At 42.3% G+C, this 17,328-nt stretch overlaps 1 protein-coding gene across 3 annotated transcripts in view; it reads right to left on the bottom strand.

Annotated features, from left to right (window-relative positions):
* jade2 (jade family PHD finger 2) overlaps positions 1-17,328 on the bottom strand; it is a 210,430-nt gene that overhangs the window by 80,749 nt on the left and 112,353 nt on the right. For all 3 annotated transcript variants that reach the window (XM_030437345.1, XM_030437344.1, XM_030437346.1), the window contains 5 exons: positions 15,145-15,356; positions 13,580-13,747; positions 9,069-9,185; positions 1,920-2,420; positions 540-704 (listed from right to left, as the gene is read on the bottom strand). In XM_030437345.1, coding sequence (XP_030293205.1) covers positions 540-704; positions 1,920-2,420; positions 9,069-9,185; positions 13,580-13,747; positions 15,145-15,356 — 1,163 coding nt within the window. The remainder of the gene's footprint in view (positions 1-539; positions 705-1,919; positions 2,421-9,068; positions 9,186-13,579; positions 13,748-15,144; positions 15,357-17,328) is intronic.

Here is a 17,328-nt window from a genome sequence, read left to right as displayed (position 1 = left end):
TCCATATGCTAAATCTGTGCTCTGGGTTGTCTCAGACTGAATTTGAAGTCTGTCTATCACAAACCCAGAGCCACAAGCACCAAAACACTCCCGAAAAATGTCCTCGAGTGCTCTGTGCCGACGGGCTTTCACATATAGTAAATAAACTATCAGAGTGAACACAGATCACAGGAAAATCCAAACCGATTCTGTGTGGTGGGTGGATTTTCACTTGAATTTTCAACGCTGGGCTATCGCTCAATCACTCATTATAGCATTCAGCCATTTCATTATGCCTTCATCCTTCAGGCTATTCATTCATGTAGCATTAATATTCATGAAAGCCAAAATCAACTTCATATGATACTGTCACTGATCTTTTTAATTAACATTCTCAAAAATGTAAATTACCCTTTAACTATCAATAACAGTGGCTGGATCAAGCACTGAGCATGCATATACCCACAAGTGCAAATACACAGACACAAAAGCAACAAGTTTCACGCTGCATACCACACACACACACACACACACACATGGCACGCACATCTCCTACTCACCCTCTCCAGGTCTTGTCGGAGGTGTGTGAAGAGTTTGAGGCGTCTGTAGAGCACGTCCTGCTCCTGCTGTGCCAGGTTGTCCACCTCGTCCCTCTTTAAGGTCACCAGAGGTCGATTAAAGTTGGCCTTCCTCTTCAACTTCCAGAACTGGTATAAGAAGTCCACCTTGAAGAAGAGACAAAAACATGCTGCAGTGGTCCGCTTTCCTCTCATTCAACACATCCAAAATGATTTAGCTCAAGCCATTGAAGGTGATCATTTACATCAATCTCATGCATCTGAAACAAAATTATTCTATTACACTTCTTCGAATGTAATCAGCGCGAACCATTATTCCACTAAAACATGCTTCGCGGTTTCTATCTCTGCATATAAAAGTGGGTTGCTCACAGGTGTAGCCTTTCTTTATGGCGCAAAAACAAAAGCTCTAGCCTGCAGCAACGACCATGTTTGGAAAGCACAGACCAGATAATTACAGCACGTTCTCAACAAACGCCTGTAATTTATCAGGCAGTTTACCTGTGAATAGGGAGCACTTTATTTGACGCACTAGAGCCGGCACTCTAAGTGCAACTCATCAATATCACATCTGATTAAATTTAATTAACTCTGGAAGCCAAAGTTAATCGTGAATAATATAATATTGAATGTGCATGCAAAATACTCTGTAAAGATCAGAACAATAGTCTCGCAGGCAAATAAAGTGACCTTATCAAGGTTTTAGTCATTATTATAATGTTTCATTAACATATTTTATAAAATTTTAAGTCAACATGGACAAAAGTTCTTAAAACGCTGACATAGAGTTATTGTGTTATGTCGGATCAGGAAGTGTAACTCCTGACTTTCTGTGCGTTCGTGTGCTGTCTGACTTAACGGAAAAATTGTTGTCTTTGTCACTAAATCACTGGAAACAGCTGTCATGTTTTGTTAAAGCACTCTGAGCAATTACATGCTTCTTTTTTACCGTCTATGTTGCTCCCATTTCATCATGACGCACATGAACACATCAAAGTTCAACTTCCCAACCAGTGTCCCCAGTCACACGCAGCTTTGGCTTCTTCTTCTTTCTTGTAGACTGAAATTTAACTTCACGGTTCAACAAACTGTTTGCACTGAGACAACATCGCTGTCTCAGTATTTGCATGCTTGTTGCCTGTTTGCAGGAACAAGTGTTGCTCTTCTGACCAATCTCATCAGTGAGCTGTTTTCAGCCCGACTGTCGCCCTGTCGAGCTTTATGCTTAAACTTTATTTATACCTGACTCACTGTCTGGAGAGTTATTTTGGTAAACACGGAGGTGTAGCTGTTACTGTGAGTGTTACTTCTTACCATTTTATACGATAAATGCTAGTGTATCAGTTCCTTGGCTTCACGTACCTGGGGGACGGGCAGCGCCAGGTTCTCGGCCACCTCCCTGGGGTCCACCAGCTGGTAAAACTCATCCTCCAGCTCCTGAAGCTTCTGTTTCCTCTGGCTCACCTTCTCTCTCTCCAGCTGTTCCCGCTCAGCTCGCTCTGATGCCGACACCGACACCGGATACAATACCGACCTCTGCTCCGGGTCACTGCTGCTGTTTGGCTGGTGTTGCTGGTCGGACCGATGCTCCGAACTGACACCGCTGGCGGCCCAGTCAGGTCTGGCTGCGCCTTGTGCTCCGTTGGTGGTGGAAGTGGCGGTGGCGTGGTTGCCGTTGCTCACACCGGCCAAACTGGAGGTGCTGTTGATGGTTGCACCGTTGTTGCTGGCGGTGCAGCTGTGCTCCAGGCAGAAGGACTTGAAGCGCACCTCATCGTTCTCTGCCAGGATGGTCCTCATCTCCAGGCCGTGGTCGAAGGCGCACGTCACATGGAAGGCCACGATACAGGAGGGCATGGAGCACTGGGAGGGGAAGGATGAGAGGAAACACAGTTAAAGGCAGAGACAGAATAAGAGAGCAAAAAAGGAACGGGGAAAGTAAAGCGGGTGGTAACCAAGCCCTCCCAAAACTTGACATGCTTTTATCTTTTTAAGCTCATCCACTTCATTCAGCCTACCAAAATAAAAACACTTCCGTTGTCTTGTCTGACATAAATCCTTCAGCGTGCGCTATATTTCAAAGAAATAGTTCAACATTTTGAGAAATAAGACAAGATTAAATGTGTTTCATGAACCTTCAATGTTTTGCTGGTTAGTGAACCTCATTTCTTACATTAGCAACTGCTGCTCTCTGTTAGCTGAGTGAAGAGAATGTGCATTAGTCAAATCCTCTGGACTGTATGAAATCTGACCGTAGAAATTGTTCACAGGCTTGTATAAATTTATAGAAAGAGAAGGGATAGGTCTCATTTTTAGTCATGTTAAGTCATGTGAATAATACATGTACAAGGCTTAAATTCTTACAATTTCAACTAAAGCACTGAGTTTGAGACATTGATCCAAACATCTAGATATCAAATTAAACATATATGATCATGCCTTTTTTTTTTCTCTCTGGTTCAGTCTCTGGTCAGTTATTATCAGCAATGTTTAAGTATTTTTTTACTATATTTTGAAAGAACCATAAGAATGAATGCACAGAGGTTGTGGTACGAGAGAAAAAAAGTAAGAATGGAAGTTGAAACAGTGACAGGGAAATTCCTTTTCAGTGTTAATTCTGTCTAGGTTCATTAAAAGCAGACAAGCAGATTGGAAAAGGAACAAACTGTTTTTATCTTGGAGCGTCTTAACACTCTCTTTGAAACACCATGCACACACACACACACACACACACACACACACACACACACACACACACACACACACACTCAATTTTCTTTTTTCAATTTCTCAGGCACTTCTGTCACAGCTATTTGTTTTTAAGTGTCATTCTCGGTCCATTTGTGTTATCAAGGTTCCAACAGAAGTGCAGCAAAGCAGAAAAAACAAGCCAAGTCACAACAAACACGGTTCCTCCATTTCTGCTGACATTTCGGTAACTTGTGTGTGAGTGTGTGTGTGTGTGTGTGTCAGTGCTATCCATTACAGGTCATACTAAGAGGCCGCCTCCTGCTGAGTCCCTCCAGGCATGGTGTGATTGGGTGTGTGTGTGAGCCCTTGTGGCTATGTGTTGTTGTCACAGCGTGCATGTACATTTGTGCGTGTGCGAGTGCAGGTCGCTGCTTGTATTTGTCAGAAAGAGTTCAGCGTTATGCAGGATGGTGACTCTCTGCTCTGTGTTGTTTATGAGAGTGGTGACAAAAACCTGACTGATCCCACTGACTCCACCATCTGGGAAACAACATTGTTCACCAAACAACTTTTCCCTCTCACACTCCTTTAATCCTTTAATTGCTTAACCGCTCACAGAAACTTGAAAAAGTTTCTTTTGAAAAGTAAAGTACACAGCAGCCCTCAGATAACAGAAAAACCTACTGTACTATTACATATAGAGGCAAACCTGTGAGTGAAAATGTTTTAGGTGATTTAACATGTAAAACAATGAAAGTTGGATGCACTCATCCAATCATCACACATATTCTTGCAATGAAAACCTACTTCCGTCTCAAGAAACAGTCCCTATAAAAAGTATTTAATTGGTGCCGAGCCTCAGAAAATGTCCTAATGTGGTTTATAAGATGTGGCAAAAAAAGGCTTTAAAGGCTATTATATCCTGTTTTTGCAGCAATTACCTTGAACTCTGGCTAAGTCTGCTGCAATTATCCTCATTGCTCCCTGTCACACCCCCAACAACAATACACTGATTTGGATCTAAAGCAGGTATGCAAGGTGAACCAGTTCATCATCCCAATGTATCAGTCTTCCGGTCAACATTTAATCTGTGTGAGGATGCAACCTAAGAAAGTTCACCTGTCTTCTTTTCTTTATTTGGTAAGGAACCACAATAAAATGCAAAGCAGTTTAGTTTTGTTTCTCCCATCCTCTTTTTCACTCAGTATGGAGGCCTTTGCTGCTAGCCTTCTGCTGAGGTACCAGAGTGACCCGGTACTAAAAGGTGGAATTATAAACGAGGAAGACCTCTAATTGGTCATTCGGAACAAGCAGAGTCGTCTCGTCTGGATGATGAGTTCCCATTCAAGTTCAGTAAGTTTGGGTGCAATGATGTCATTTTAGATGACAAAGTTTATTGCTAAAATGTAAAATATCTTTGCATTTAGGTGAAGTTATCACAGGTTATTTAAAGATCAAAAGGGCACTATATTGAAAGTACTTTCAAGGAAGTGAAGCTTATATGTATCCATTCAAATGTTGTTTGGCTGTTGTGACTGACAGCTAAGATAGCTTCGTGTGTGACTGGATTTCAAATTAATTTACAGTAGTAATTTAGTCATTTCATGCTTTTAATCCACCGCCTGAACAACTAACAACACGAATGAAGGAGGCCATTTGTAGAAGCAAACAGTCCTCTGCAGATCTCTGTACATGCCCATTTTCTCACCATCCAATCATATGTTAGGGATATAACTGAACGAAACTCCAACCACTCATTATTTCTAATTCGGAAATACATCAAATTACCGAAGCTAAAGACTTCCAACTGTTTAGTCTCAGTGTCACTTTGTTTTTACAAGTGACATTAACTTCGATGTTTAGTCTCCCGATGTTGTCAACTTTAAACTTTAAAATATATATTACGATGAGACAAACCTGTCCTCAACCCACTAAATCACAGAATAAACAATTCAATAAACACAAATCCAGCGTGTATGAAACACTGCTGTAGATACATCGTCTTGGAATTACAGTCAAAGGTGTACACTGTTGACCCATTTTATAACCAACTTCCCCAAATGTCAGGTTAAGCCCGCTGCAGCTGCTATCACTTATTTGGTGTCAAAAGGCAAAAGGTTGAGCACAGCATGGAGCCGCCCGGACGTGTTGTTTTGATACGAGCCGAGTCATCGCAGTAATACTCATCTGGCCTTTTGGACTGCACCTGCTCAGTTCTGGAAGAGGTTCATTAATAATGTTTTCATCACCGCACACGCTGAGTCTTTACTCTCTGTGCTTTTGGCGTACGTGGACGACAGCGTGTTTGTTGGACTGTGCAGTTATCTTGTTAACGCCATAAAGTGACCGATCCAGTCTGGTTTTCTGTTCAAGCCATTTCAAACAAATAAAACAATCTCGGTCCAAACAGTTCTAATTAGTGTCTAAACAGACACAACATCGATACTTCCCACACACACATCTGCTCAGCCATTCTAAATAATTAAGAGGCGGTAACTGGAAACTGAGCAGCAAGGATTTTCAAGGATTTTTCTAACCGCTCTAAATATGTGGAGCGGTTGTGACAGAATTTCATAGCTCAACATGACAGGCTTCACGGTGAGACATTTGTCCTAAAAATTCAGGCCTTCCTTTTCTTTTCTGTCCTTCTCAAGTGAAGAAATCCTGATGAAATCCTGAATTTTAAGACTTGACAGCATACCTACAGTATACAGCAGTGCCTACATCCATCACCCAGTTTTCCTGAAGATGTGAAGTGTTGATCCTTGGCTGCAGAGAGAGCCCGACACCTGAGGAATATTGATGATTTGTGCTGCTATATTTTATTCATTCGTTTTCAAAACCTTTGCTTTCGCTCAAATCTGAAAACATTCAAGGATTTTCAATGCCCAGTTGGAATCTAGGCTGACATGGAGTATCTCTATTTTCACGTTTTCTTCCTTCACCCCTCAGACATGGATTTATCTGAACGTAGCCGTTCATGTGGCGTCCCACATGGTGTTGGCCTAACAACATTATGCCCAGCTAAATCCTCTCCTTACGAGAGCGCATCAGTCTGCAATTCAAATATTGAGCTCTGAGGATGGATGTAGCATTTCATTAAATGAAAATTCATGTTTTTGTTTCATTTTACACATTGGTATTTTTGAAAATGTTGTATTCCCACAAGAAGTTCTGTGCGTTTGCAAAATGTTTGGCTGCACAGTATGAGTTTTTAAAGCCTGGCTGTAGGCGTTTAAATCAGAAGGGCTGTTATGGTTCTCTAAAATCTGTGAAGAAGACAAACTAACCGTGAAGCGAGGGTGCTTTCCTAATTAGCTGACTGTGTCGTCCTATTATTGAAGACTGTCGTTCACACACGGACTCTCCGCTGCACAGGCGTGACTAGTTGACCTTTCCCGTGCACCTTCCTTTAATAACGCACTAATTAAGAGGCTCATTACACTTGGAGAGCATGCCAATTAATAGAGCAGGTCGTTAAATACAAATATTTAGATCTGAACACTCCGACGCCGACTGTCATTATGGGTGGAACAGCTAGCGCATGAAATGAACACAGCAAGGTATCTTTAGATGAATAAAAGCTTGTTATCATCAAGGCTGAAATGACCGAAGAATTGAAGCGGAAGATTTTAGAGCAAGATAGCTAATACTCTTTCTGACCGACTGGGCAGAGACCCTCGTACTGTAAGTCGTCTGCTACAGATGCATTAGACTGAATAAAATAATGCACTTCGCACATTTTTGATCTACATGTTTGAGGTTTTATTTAAAATGCTCAACTGTAATTTGCTCAATTATGATGGCAGGCCTAAATGACAGCCCACGACTTACACCAGCAAAAGTACATACTACATTTTTTTGTTGATTCTGGTTGACAAATTATCAACATTGCTTAGTAATGTTATATCTTTATAATAAGAAGCTAACAGCAAGATAAATCTCAGGAACAAAGCCAACATAAATTCTATGTTATACGCCTTTTTTTTTTTTTGCTGCCGTATGTCAATACAGAAGTATCTGCTGCCGATCAGCCTTTTTCTTCAGGCTGTGAGACTATTCATCCTCAAGGCTCTGACATGAAAAAAAAAAAAATATATATATATATATATATATATATATAAACTATTGCTTCGTTGGAAATAACTAACTAAAAAGAAAAAGCCACCGTTCTCACAGCAAGATAAATCTCAGTAACAAGGCCAACATAAATTCTATGTTATATAGAATGAACTAAAAAGAATAATTTATTTTATAAATTATTGCTTCTGATGGTCTTATTTGCTTGAGGAGATCATATAAAACTGTTTTATTACCAGTATAAATTTCCATCTAGTGTTTTCAAGTATAAAATATAGAATTATCACTTTGTGGTTGTATGCCTCAGCACACCAGTTGCTGTTCCTGAGCTGTGGCGCCGAATAATGATCAGAACATAGAATATTGTGATTTCACAGTAAAATTACCTTTGACCTTATTGGTAAGGGTTACCACCAAAATCTCATCCGGGAGTCAAAATGAACATCTGAGGCAAGTTTGAAGAAATTCACTTCAGACATTCTTGAGACTTTGCATTTTAAAGAATGGGACAGACGGACGGAGGGACAGCCCAAAAAACACAATGCCTGTGGCCACGGCTATCGCCAGAACAGAGGCGTAAAAAAGTTTGAAAATCAAAACTGACAATATTCTGTTGTATTCTCTCTCAGACACTCCTGTGGCTAAACCTTTCCACACAGCAAACTGATTTGTAACTGTGTTTCATACTTTTATACATTAAAGCCTACACAGGACTCCTGCAGCGGATCAGGAAGGGAGTTTGTACAACCGCCTGCCTCCAGCATGGGAAACACGAGAGAGAAACTCTGCCTGAGAGGGATTCTGGCTCAAGGACTCGCCGTTAATCTACAGCATCAATACTGTGACAGCAAACACCCTCCACACTGCACAAACAAGCATCTGCACACACTCGAGCCGGCGCAAGTTCATATACACCAAACAGATGGGCAAAGGTGGAGCTCAGGATTGAGAAAATCCAGTTCGACTCTAGGGCACTTTTAACGCTGAATGGTCCGCAGGCTAATAGCTGTAAAGTGGGTTAGTGTTCGAGTGTCAGCGGGGGTTTTGTTTACGTACTCAGCAGCCGGGTTCAAACGGATCCAACCGCGCCCAGCGGGAGGCTAAGAACTACGATGATCTGTGATGTTGAGAGACATTTGGAGTGAGAGTGTGTGCCGAGTTTATATTATACAACAACACTGCGAGAACTTTGCTTTGCGTACGCGTGTGTATGTAGGTTTTCTAGTTTGTGCGTGGGTGCGCCTTTAAGGCTTTATTTCAGAGCGTACAACGGTGAGTGGGCTTGAACTTTGATGCCGCTCCAAAAATTAAACCATAATATTGAATTTCATATACAATTTAAACTTTGCCCAGGTTTTCTTCACCCTTGTTTGCATTCCAACTACACCTCCAGATGTACAGGATGCACACAGATGGCACGAGGATTAGATTAGCGAGAAGACGGAGAAGAAGAACAGCAAGAAGAAAGGAAGACGAGGAGGTGCTTCTGAACAGAGCCATGTAATGTGATTATTGCATCCCTCCTACATAGAAGACAGTTGAAGCTTTTGGACAATTATTTTCAATCTGTTCAAATAATAACCTAACAGCCTAAAGATAAAGTGGTGGTAGTTAAGAGTGGGCAGCTAAATGTTTTAATAAGTCTTGAAAAAAACCTGAAGACAATAACAGAACCTTTCAATTTAAACACACCAAGGTCACTTCATTTGATATGTCACAGCTGATGCAAAGTTGACGTACCTGTATGCAGGTTCCTGTGTGTTCTCGACACAGGCTGCAGGACAGAGCCCAGCGGCTGGCGGGGATGTGGGACACCTTGGTAATGGGCTCCATCTTCTCTGGACAGCCTATACTCACCTGCAGGGAACACATGACAGGTAGAAATACATACGTCAGATACAAAGCACCATGTGAGATAAACAATGGACTATGTTTGGAGATGTGTACCCGCCAGTACAAAGTGTATTTTGTTGGTTTATATACAGAGGTTAAACAGCCATTGAGGCATTTATTATCACAGTTTCCTCTTTTTTTTTATTTAGCTCTGATATGATTACATGATTTAAATCTGCTTGCTAAATATTTAAAAAATACACGTATCACTTGATTCATTTTGAGGAGAAAAGAAAAAATATATATATATTCTGGGTCCAGCTTCTGATAAAAAAAAATGTTGCTTTCTCTGTTTAGTTACAGAATTATTATGAACTTACTTTCTTCATCAATACCAAAATAAGCAATCTGAAGACGTTTTCTTGGGCTAAATAAAACAGGTCAGAAGGATACCTGATACCACGTAAGTGCACATGCAGCCTGCTATTCTTACAGTCTTTCACCTTCCATTTTTAACTTTATTAGTAACTTATTTAAGCTGCACCCTCTCCGAAGTGAGAGGTTTGATGCCATGTCTGCATTGTTTTGCACCAGAGGTCAGCTGATTGCGATGAAGCCGGCCGGCGTGGCGACCAGAACAGCTGATATCCCTGCACAAGTCTTTCGATCATCAATAAAGTATTTCTGATTCTGACATTTCATTAAACCAAATATGTCGTCATTTCCATCTGCAGACCATGGCTAATGCGTCTTTTGATGTAGCACAAAATCTCTGGATTACCTTTGGTGGTGCCAATTTGAAAAAGTGATCACAATTTCCTAAATATTCTTGTATAAGAGAGTCTATCCTTGGAGCAGGGACAGGAACACCTGTTCTCCTTGGAAAAAACAGTACTGTTAAGCCCAGCGTGAGTCACTCTCTCTGCGCAGTCTATTCAGAAGTGCTTTGGCCCTCAAAACCTGCTCCACCAAATAAAACCAAAATGTCATTGACCTGTGCCAACCAGCCATGCAGAATAGAGTGGAGAGCACTCATCACCAAAGAGCTGTTCCTTCCTTCCTTCCTTCCTCCGCTTCTTATTTCTTTCCAAAAACCATTCCACCTCTTTCACATTAAGTCATTCTCCTATTTGCGGGATGGCCCTCCTTCTTTGTCCTTCACGCTTGCGTTAACAAGCTGACGGCTGATTTCCGCGGGTCACGCCTCCCTCCTCTCTTTCTCGTCACCCACTCGTCCTTCTATCTGATTTCCCTCTCCTCCGCTCATCCGCTCAACCACAGGACGAGCTGACGGCCTTGCTTCTTTCTTTTATTATTGATGTCTTTTGTGCAGCACACTCGATTGGAGTAGGGGTCAATTTTCGCTCCATTGAGGATGTCAATGGAAAGTGGGATTCAGACAACGATGCCACAGCTGTCGCCGCCAACGCTCGCGCCTTGTGTACAGTTGATGTACGAATGGATCGATGGCAGAAGGATTTCCAGTTTTGAACGCTGTAGTTAATTGATTGGGTTGTTCTCGACCTTGATGCCCACACACACAACCACAACACGCTCACATGAGGTTGCGCTTCAGACAATTCCTCCACCATGCTCACATCTCTTGGTTTGTCAATACTCCAAAGACTGAAAAGTCAGAGTGGTCGCCATCTTTGTATGTGAGTGTGTGTGTGTGTGTGTGTGTGTGTGTGTGTGTGTGTGTGTGTGTGTGTGTGTGTGTGTGTGTAGGCACATGCAGCCCTAAGCTTGCTAGTTTTCCCAGATGAGCATATTCCAGCCCCAATTACTTCACATTTCAAAGCCAGTAGATGGAAAACTGACAACGGTTGAAATCACTTCAGTGGAAATGGGGGAGAAATCACAGCTTTAAATGAAAAGGCATTTTAGAAGAGGGGCTCCATGTCTTTCAGCGTGTGTGTGTGTGTGTGTGTGTGTGTGTGTGTGTGCGTGTGTGTGTGTGTGTGTGTGCGTGTGCGTGTGTGTGTGTGAGACCTCTCTCTAGGGGTTGAAGGCAGAGGGCAGCTACACACACAACACAGCGGGGGGGCTGTATCGTTTGAAGGCTGGGCGGTGTGTTTCGCGCACACATAAACACACACACACACGTACACCAAACAAGCGTCTCTATGAATGACACGCTCACACACGGAGCCTCTTTTCTGGAAATTTCCACTACTATCATATTGAGGAGAAATCCGCTAGCCAGTGTTGTGATGTGTGCGTCTGTTTATTTGTGAATCTGTCTGCTATTAACGGCTCTTTAGCTCATGAAATTACACATGACTGAGTCTTTGCAAGGACACACACACAAAAAACGCACATACAGCACAGACATGCAAATTATCTTTTCTTCCCCTCCACGGTAGGAAGAGAAAACAAAAGCGCACGGAGCAACGAAAACAATTAGCCCAATCAAGGGTGACAGAAGGCAATTAGAAGTAAAAAGGTTTGAGCTGCCAAAAGCTACTCTATTACTGAGAAATCTGCTGGTGGAGTGTGTTGTTGAATAGGCTGAAGACACATGACTGACTCTCTCAACAGTTTAAAAGGTGTGTGCAAGGCGTGAAGCAACATCCGGCCCCGAACATCTGAGATGAGCGGCTGCTTTCTGTCCATTTGGAGCTTTCATATGAGAGACGTTTCCAAAAAGGTATCATCAAGACACATCACGTTGAAATTAGCGGCTGCTCGGCTACACGCCTGACAGAGAGGTTCCTGGTGAATCAATTTACAATTATCTCTGAAAAAAGAGCGAGGTTTTGCCTGAAGAAGCTGGATTAAGTATTTTAAGCATTTAGTGTTAACAAGGAAGCGGAAAAAAAACACACGGGTGCGGATATTTCTTAAAAAATCTAGGGCACGCTTCCCTCCTGTTTTGGATTTTTTTTTGGAAGTACGCTCACATGCCAGGTGTATGAGTTAACAAAATCAACTGAGAATTTTCCAACATTTTGCTCTTAGTGTTTCTGTGGAGAGTTACTTTCAGGTACTTAGTGTGTTGCGGGTAGTGGTGTGGAAGTTTAATCGATTCTAAGATGCATTACGATGAAGACCTGGAAGATTCTGCATCGATCGCAGAGACGGAGTGTAATCGGGAGTTTGCAACCTGTGCTGCTTATTCATTTTCCGGCCTCGGCTGGACAAAAAAGTTCAACGTTACGTTGCACCGTTGCTCTTTTGCATCGAAACGTGGGCAAACTGTACGCCAACATTATTTCTGTCAGGAGATACGGCGAGGGGAAAGTGGTAAAACGCAGAGATTTGGACACGTTTCAGATGGGAAGAACTTGCTTGGAATCATGAACTAGAGAAGCTGTGTGTTGTGGGTAAAATCTGCCTCACAACAATGACTAACTGCATTGGCCGTCTGCACACGAAGCTAATGTCTGCTAATCACCCAAGTACCCAAGCAGAGGGGCTATCAACTTTGCTGTCCAACTCTGAGTGCAGCCGTCATGTTTGTGATGTTTGCCACATTCAGTAAGTGCGTTGGAAAGAGATATTTTTGTGGATGGCAGTACAGTGTCACATCATCCATTTCCATCTGCGCTATCCCTGCTCCACGGAAGGGATTTTCTTCCACTCTGAAGCGTGAACGATGGGTTACAGCGTGTTCCTGTCGATACAAATGGTGGGAAAGAAAAACCACTGTACCCGAAAGAGAGTGCGATGTGACTATGTTTTTCGGAGACGGATGCTGTGTTGTTCGTGGCGAGGATGAGGAAAGCCAACATGAAGTTCAGTCAAAACACAAGTGTAGAAGTCAAAATAAGCTGTGTGCGGGTCCTCATCAAAACATGTCACACACTACACAGTCTTTCAGGTGGTTTTCTGTTCCGTTGGTGCAGACACCTTGTCCAACAGCACCTTGTTTACATACTCGTAGCACCACACACACACACAGCAGCGCACCAAACATCCTTTGCCTCTTCATGTTTATGAAGCTGCTCACTCAACTGAGCTAACGCAGGATAGATGGATTTTTACACTCATTTTGACAATGAATGCAGCTGCATGCACTCAAGCAACAACAACTCACTCTCCAGAGCCACTTTGCACCAATATTCAAGTCACAGGTAAAAGAGGAAACGGGGATGCCAATAGCTCCATTCGAAGTGGCATTAAGTGCAGCCACAAGGTGGCTAGATTCCTGAATGCGATGTGTGACTGGGATCATACACAGAAACAGCCAAGTGTACCCACTAAATGGTGACAGTTTGAAGCCACGGATGTGTCTACAGGCCTATCTCTGGAGGAATCAAGTCCGAGACCAATTACAAAAAATGTAAAAAAAAAAAAAAAAAAAATGAAAGAAAACAAGAGGAACACATGGAGGCCGACTGAGGACTTGCATGACAAAAAAGGAAACTGGAGCAGTAATCTACACCACACTGGCTGTGTCTCTCCTTGGGTCTCACCTCAGGGATCCATAAGGCACAGCTGACGTGGACCCACTTGGTTCCACTGCGGGTGGGCTTGAGGGCCCCCCCTCTCTTGGGGCAGAGCAGACATTTGGGCTGGACGCCCAGAGCGCAGGTCCGACACAGCCAGTTCCCCTGTGGTACCTTCAGGATGCCATAGCACGCCTGAGACAGGGAGAGAGAGAAGGAGAAGTCAGGAGAGACACTTAACACAAACCTATTCAGATCAGAAAATGAAATATAACATGTTACTCTGTGGCAGAAAAGATTCTGTCATCTTCAGATAGAGCCAGGATAATTCTTTCCCCCTGCTTCAAGTCTTTATGCTAAGCCAATTGGCTGCTAGCTGTAACTTCTTATTATGTGGATAGATATGTCCTAACTGTACAACATTTTCTTAACCTCTCTTGGCCTCAGCTTACAGATATGACAGAAAAAATGGGATGGAAGTGAGGGGGGATGACATGCAGCTGAGGGCTAAAGGGCGGATTCGAACCCTGGGCTTCTGCAGTGAGCAGCTTCTGTACACGAGGTGCAGCTGAGAATAAATCAAAGGTGCTTCAGGCACAGTGGAGCAGTGTTTTCTGCATACTTCGAAAGTTTCTACTCAAGAAAATTTTTTTTAAAAAAACATAAAAGGTCTCCTTCAAAATATAAAAATGTACTGTCCTGTGTACCTGTGTCTGCTGGCATAAATTCTAGTGACCTTTAAATGTCAGTAATTGTTGGATTAAAGAGGTACGCAATGCGCACGAGGGACTGGAAAGATCCAATTTTTGCTTTTCTCGTAATAATTGCATTTTCATTTCATATACAGAAGAAATTAATATAAATTTTACAAGCAATTCTTCATAACTAATTTAGTTAAAACAACCTGGTTTGAAACGAAGGAGAGAAACAGTGTGTAAAACCTGAATAAAACAGAATCTGATTATTTGCTAATCCTTCTTGGTATCTGTTCTACTGAACACAGTAATGTTTGAAAACACAAACTGGAATTATGATTGTAAATATATGCTCAATCTGAATTTGATGCCAGCAACACGTTTCAACATATGAGGCTGGTGCAAAAAAAAGAAAAACAGAACACCAGTTTGGTACAATCCTCCGAACATGAGATGGTTCTGCAGTTGGAGGCAGCTTGAGTGGAGGTTAAGCAGAGGCAGTCTGATGACACTGACGGTGTGTTAGTGCCAACGGGGCCGCTGCAACAATTAACACAGTGTCAGTGTGTAACAAACACAGCAGAGCCCCTGAAGCCTCAGGTTGTCACCATTTGTGAAGCTGCTACTGTTTGTGAACTTTCATGCCGCTGATAAATGAATTCAGAGGGAAGAAAATACGCGTATCACACCTAGAGCCGCTCTGAGGAAAATAGCAAAAGCCTTCCCTTTGAACAACCTTGATTTTGTATTTTACATTCACGCTTTCAGCATTTCGAACGGTTTCCTCCCAGAGTGACTTTTTTTATTCTGAAAAGCCAAACGGATTCTTAAAAAGACACACGAGCATACAGGAACACACACGCGTCTGAACAGAGGGATAAAGCCTTAAATCTTTACCTGATGGACGCAGACGTTGCACTTGTCGCAGAAGACCATCTCGTTGCCGTCCTCTCCCTCTGGCGAGCGGCAGACGTCGCACACCACGTCTTCGTCGTACTCGATGCCCAGGCCTTCCTCCGTCTCGATGGCTTGCCGCATCTTCTCCTCGCACACACTCTCCAGCTCGACCAGAACACACTCCATCGTCAGCTCGTCCAGCTCTGGCAATGCTGGCGGCGGGAAGACAAAAAGCAAACCGTGATTAGTTTTAGTTTATCCCCTCATTCTCGACTAGAAGACAGAGAATATTCATCTGCAACTGTGGTTAGGCAGGAAAGGCTGTAGCTTTGCCGTTTGTCATTCTTCTTCGAAATTCAAAAGTGTCGAGAGCAGAGGTTGAGACGTGACTGCTGGTTGTCATGATGAATATTTGAGAAAACATTCAGAGTGTACAGACCAATTAAAACCGGGTGTGCGGCAACAGGGTCAACACTTCCAACAGTTTCCTTTTAGTTCATGTTATCGACAAGGACAACAGTAATAAGAAGCTGCACGCAGGAATCTCAAAATGAGTGAGCCAATTTACCGAATTCCAGCTATTTCTGGCCAGAACACTGTCTCACACTTTAATTGGAAAGGCACACAGCTTTCGTTTTTGCGAGTGCACCTCACACAGGTCACTGTCTGTTTACTTTTTTGGATTAAAATGTGCTGAGAATTAGCTGCAGGATGTGGGAGTATGTGGAGCTGCAGCTGACTCCGTGTTAACCCAAGAAAAGCAGCGAAAGGCTACATGTGCTCTGTCACTATGAGAACATTTTACTATCAAAGCCAGAAAACGATTTAATTTTCCAGTAAGCCCTTCTTGCCGACAGCTCAGTTCACCATGCCAGTGTAGACATTAGCATTAGTGTCCCTGCTCCATTTGCATCTCAAAGTAATGCCTTGCTCCAAGGCTGGTTAATAGTTTATGAAAACTGATTGAACTGGCTATTGCAGGATTTCTTCCTCATGAAAAAATGAAGTGTGTGAGGTAGGAGGAAAGTAAACAGTCTGGTTTTTAGGACGCTGCGATGAGGCATACCATTATCTCATTACAAGCAATGACATGACAATGATTACGGTAACAGCTGGGCATGAAATCAAGATTTTCTGAAATAAAGATGATTTTAAAAAAAACAAACATTTTAGATTATGTTACTAGGAGACTTAATTATGGCACAAGGTCATTGCAACACAATTTTATTTTCAAGTAATAGAAGACATTGAGAGGAATGTGATCGTTTTTACGTTCAGTATTTACATTGTTCTGTCACATTGTCTCTTGCTGCCTCGCCTGAATGCTCCCAGCAGCAATAAAGAAACTTCTGCTGTCCGGGCTTCTGTAGTTGAGGATTATTTATTGATTTATTTGAAGGATTCAGCACTCAGTTGGGAGGTTTTTTTTTTTGTTTTGTTTTTTTTGTGGAGCTGAGCATCCTGTGCCTCTATTATTTATGTCACTCAATCCCTTCCCATCCAAAAATAAATGAAAACAAAACTTTATTTACCCATTCTTGAGCATCTCATTGCAAACGGGGTTAATGTGCAAACCGTGCTGCAGCTTCACATAAACAAGTTTCGACGGAAACATATTCATTCCACATTATTTTGAAGATGTAACATCAAGTTTGTAAGTGAACACTTGAAAACAGGTCCATGTGTGAATCATACATTATGTAATGAAGGACTGAAAGGAAGAAACTGTGATTGTTCTGTTGTCATGGATTTAGAAGCTGTTTCTGAGGCAGCGGGGAGAAAGGAAGTAGGGTTAGAAATGAACCGGCTGTGACATTTACGTCACAAACTCGTAGTTGTGTGTGAGTACTTTTGTGTTTTTACTTTTTTTCTTATGTGTGACGGTTTTCTGTTTTTGTACATGTAACATATGCAGACCGATCTGCCTGCAAGTAAGACAGCAGCCAACATGCATGTGCACACACGACAGACACATAACCTGACATTTCTGACATTAGTAATATCAAAACGCTATGAATCCCGATCTGAAGTACCAGGTGTTTTGTCTCTTACTGCTGGGAGACATAGGTCAAAGTGTTTCCTGCAGACGCCCTAAAAGGCCAACAGCCAAACTCATTACTTCTTCTCTTTTCCAGTTATAATGAGTTAAATTATATTTGTTTTGATGAGCATGCAAGTTATTTA

The sequence above is a fragment of the Sparus aurata genome, chromosome 13 (genome assembly GCF_900880675.1).
Source record: "Sparus aurata chromosome 13, fSpaAur1.1, whole genome shotgun sequence".
NCBI lineage: Eukaryota > Metazoa > Chordata > Actinopteri > Spariformes > Sparidae > Sparus > Sparus aurata.
The sequence above is the reverse complement of the archived record's forward strand: the minus strand, read 5'-3'. Positions and strand labels throughout refer to the sequence as shown.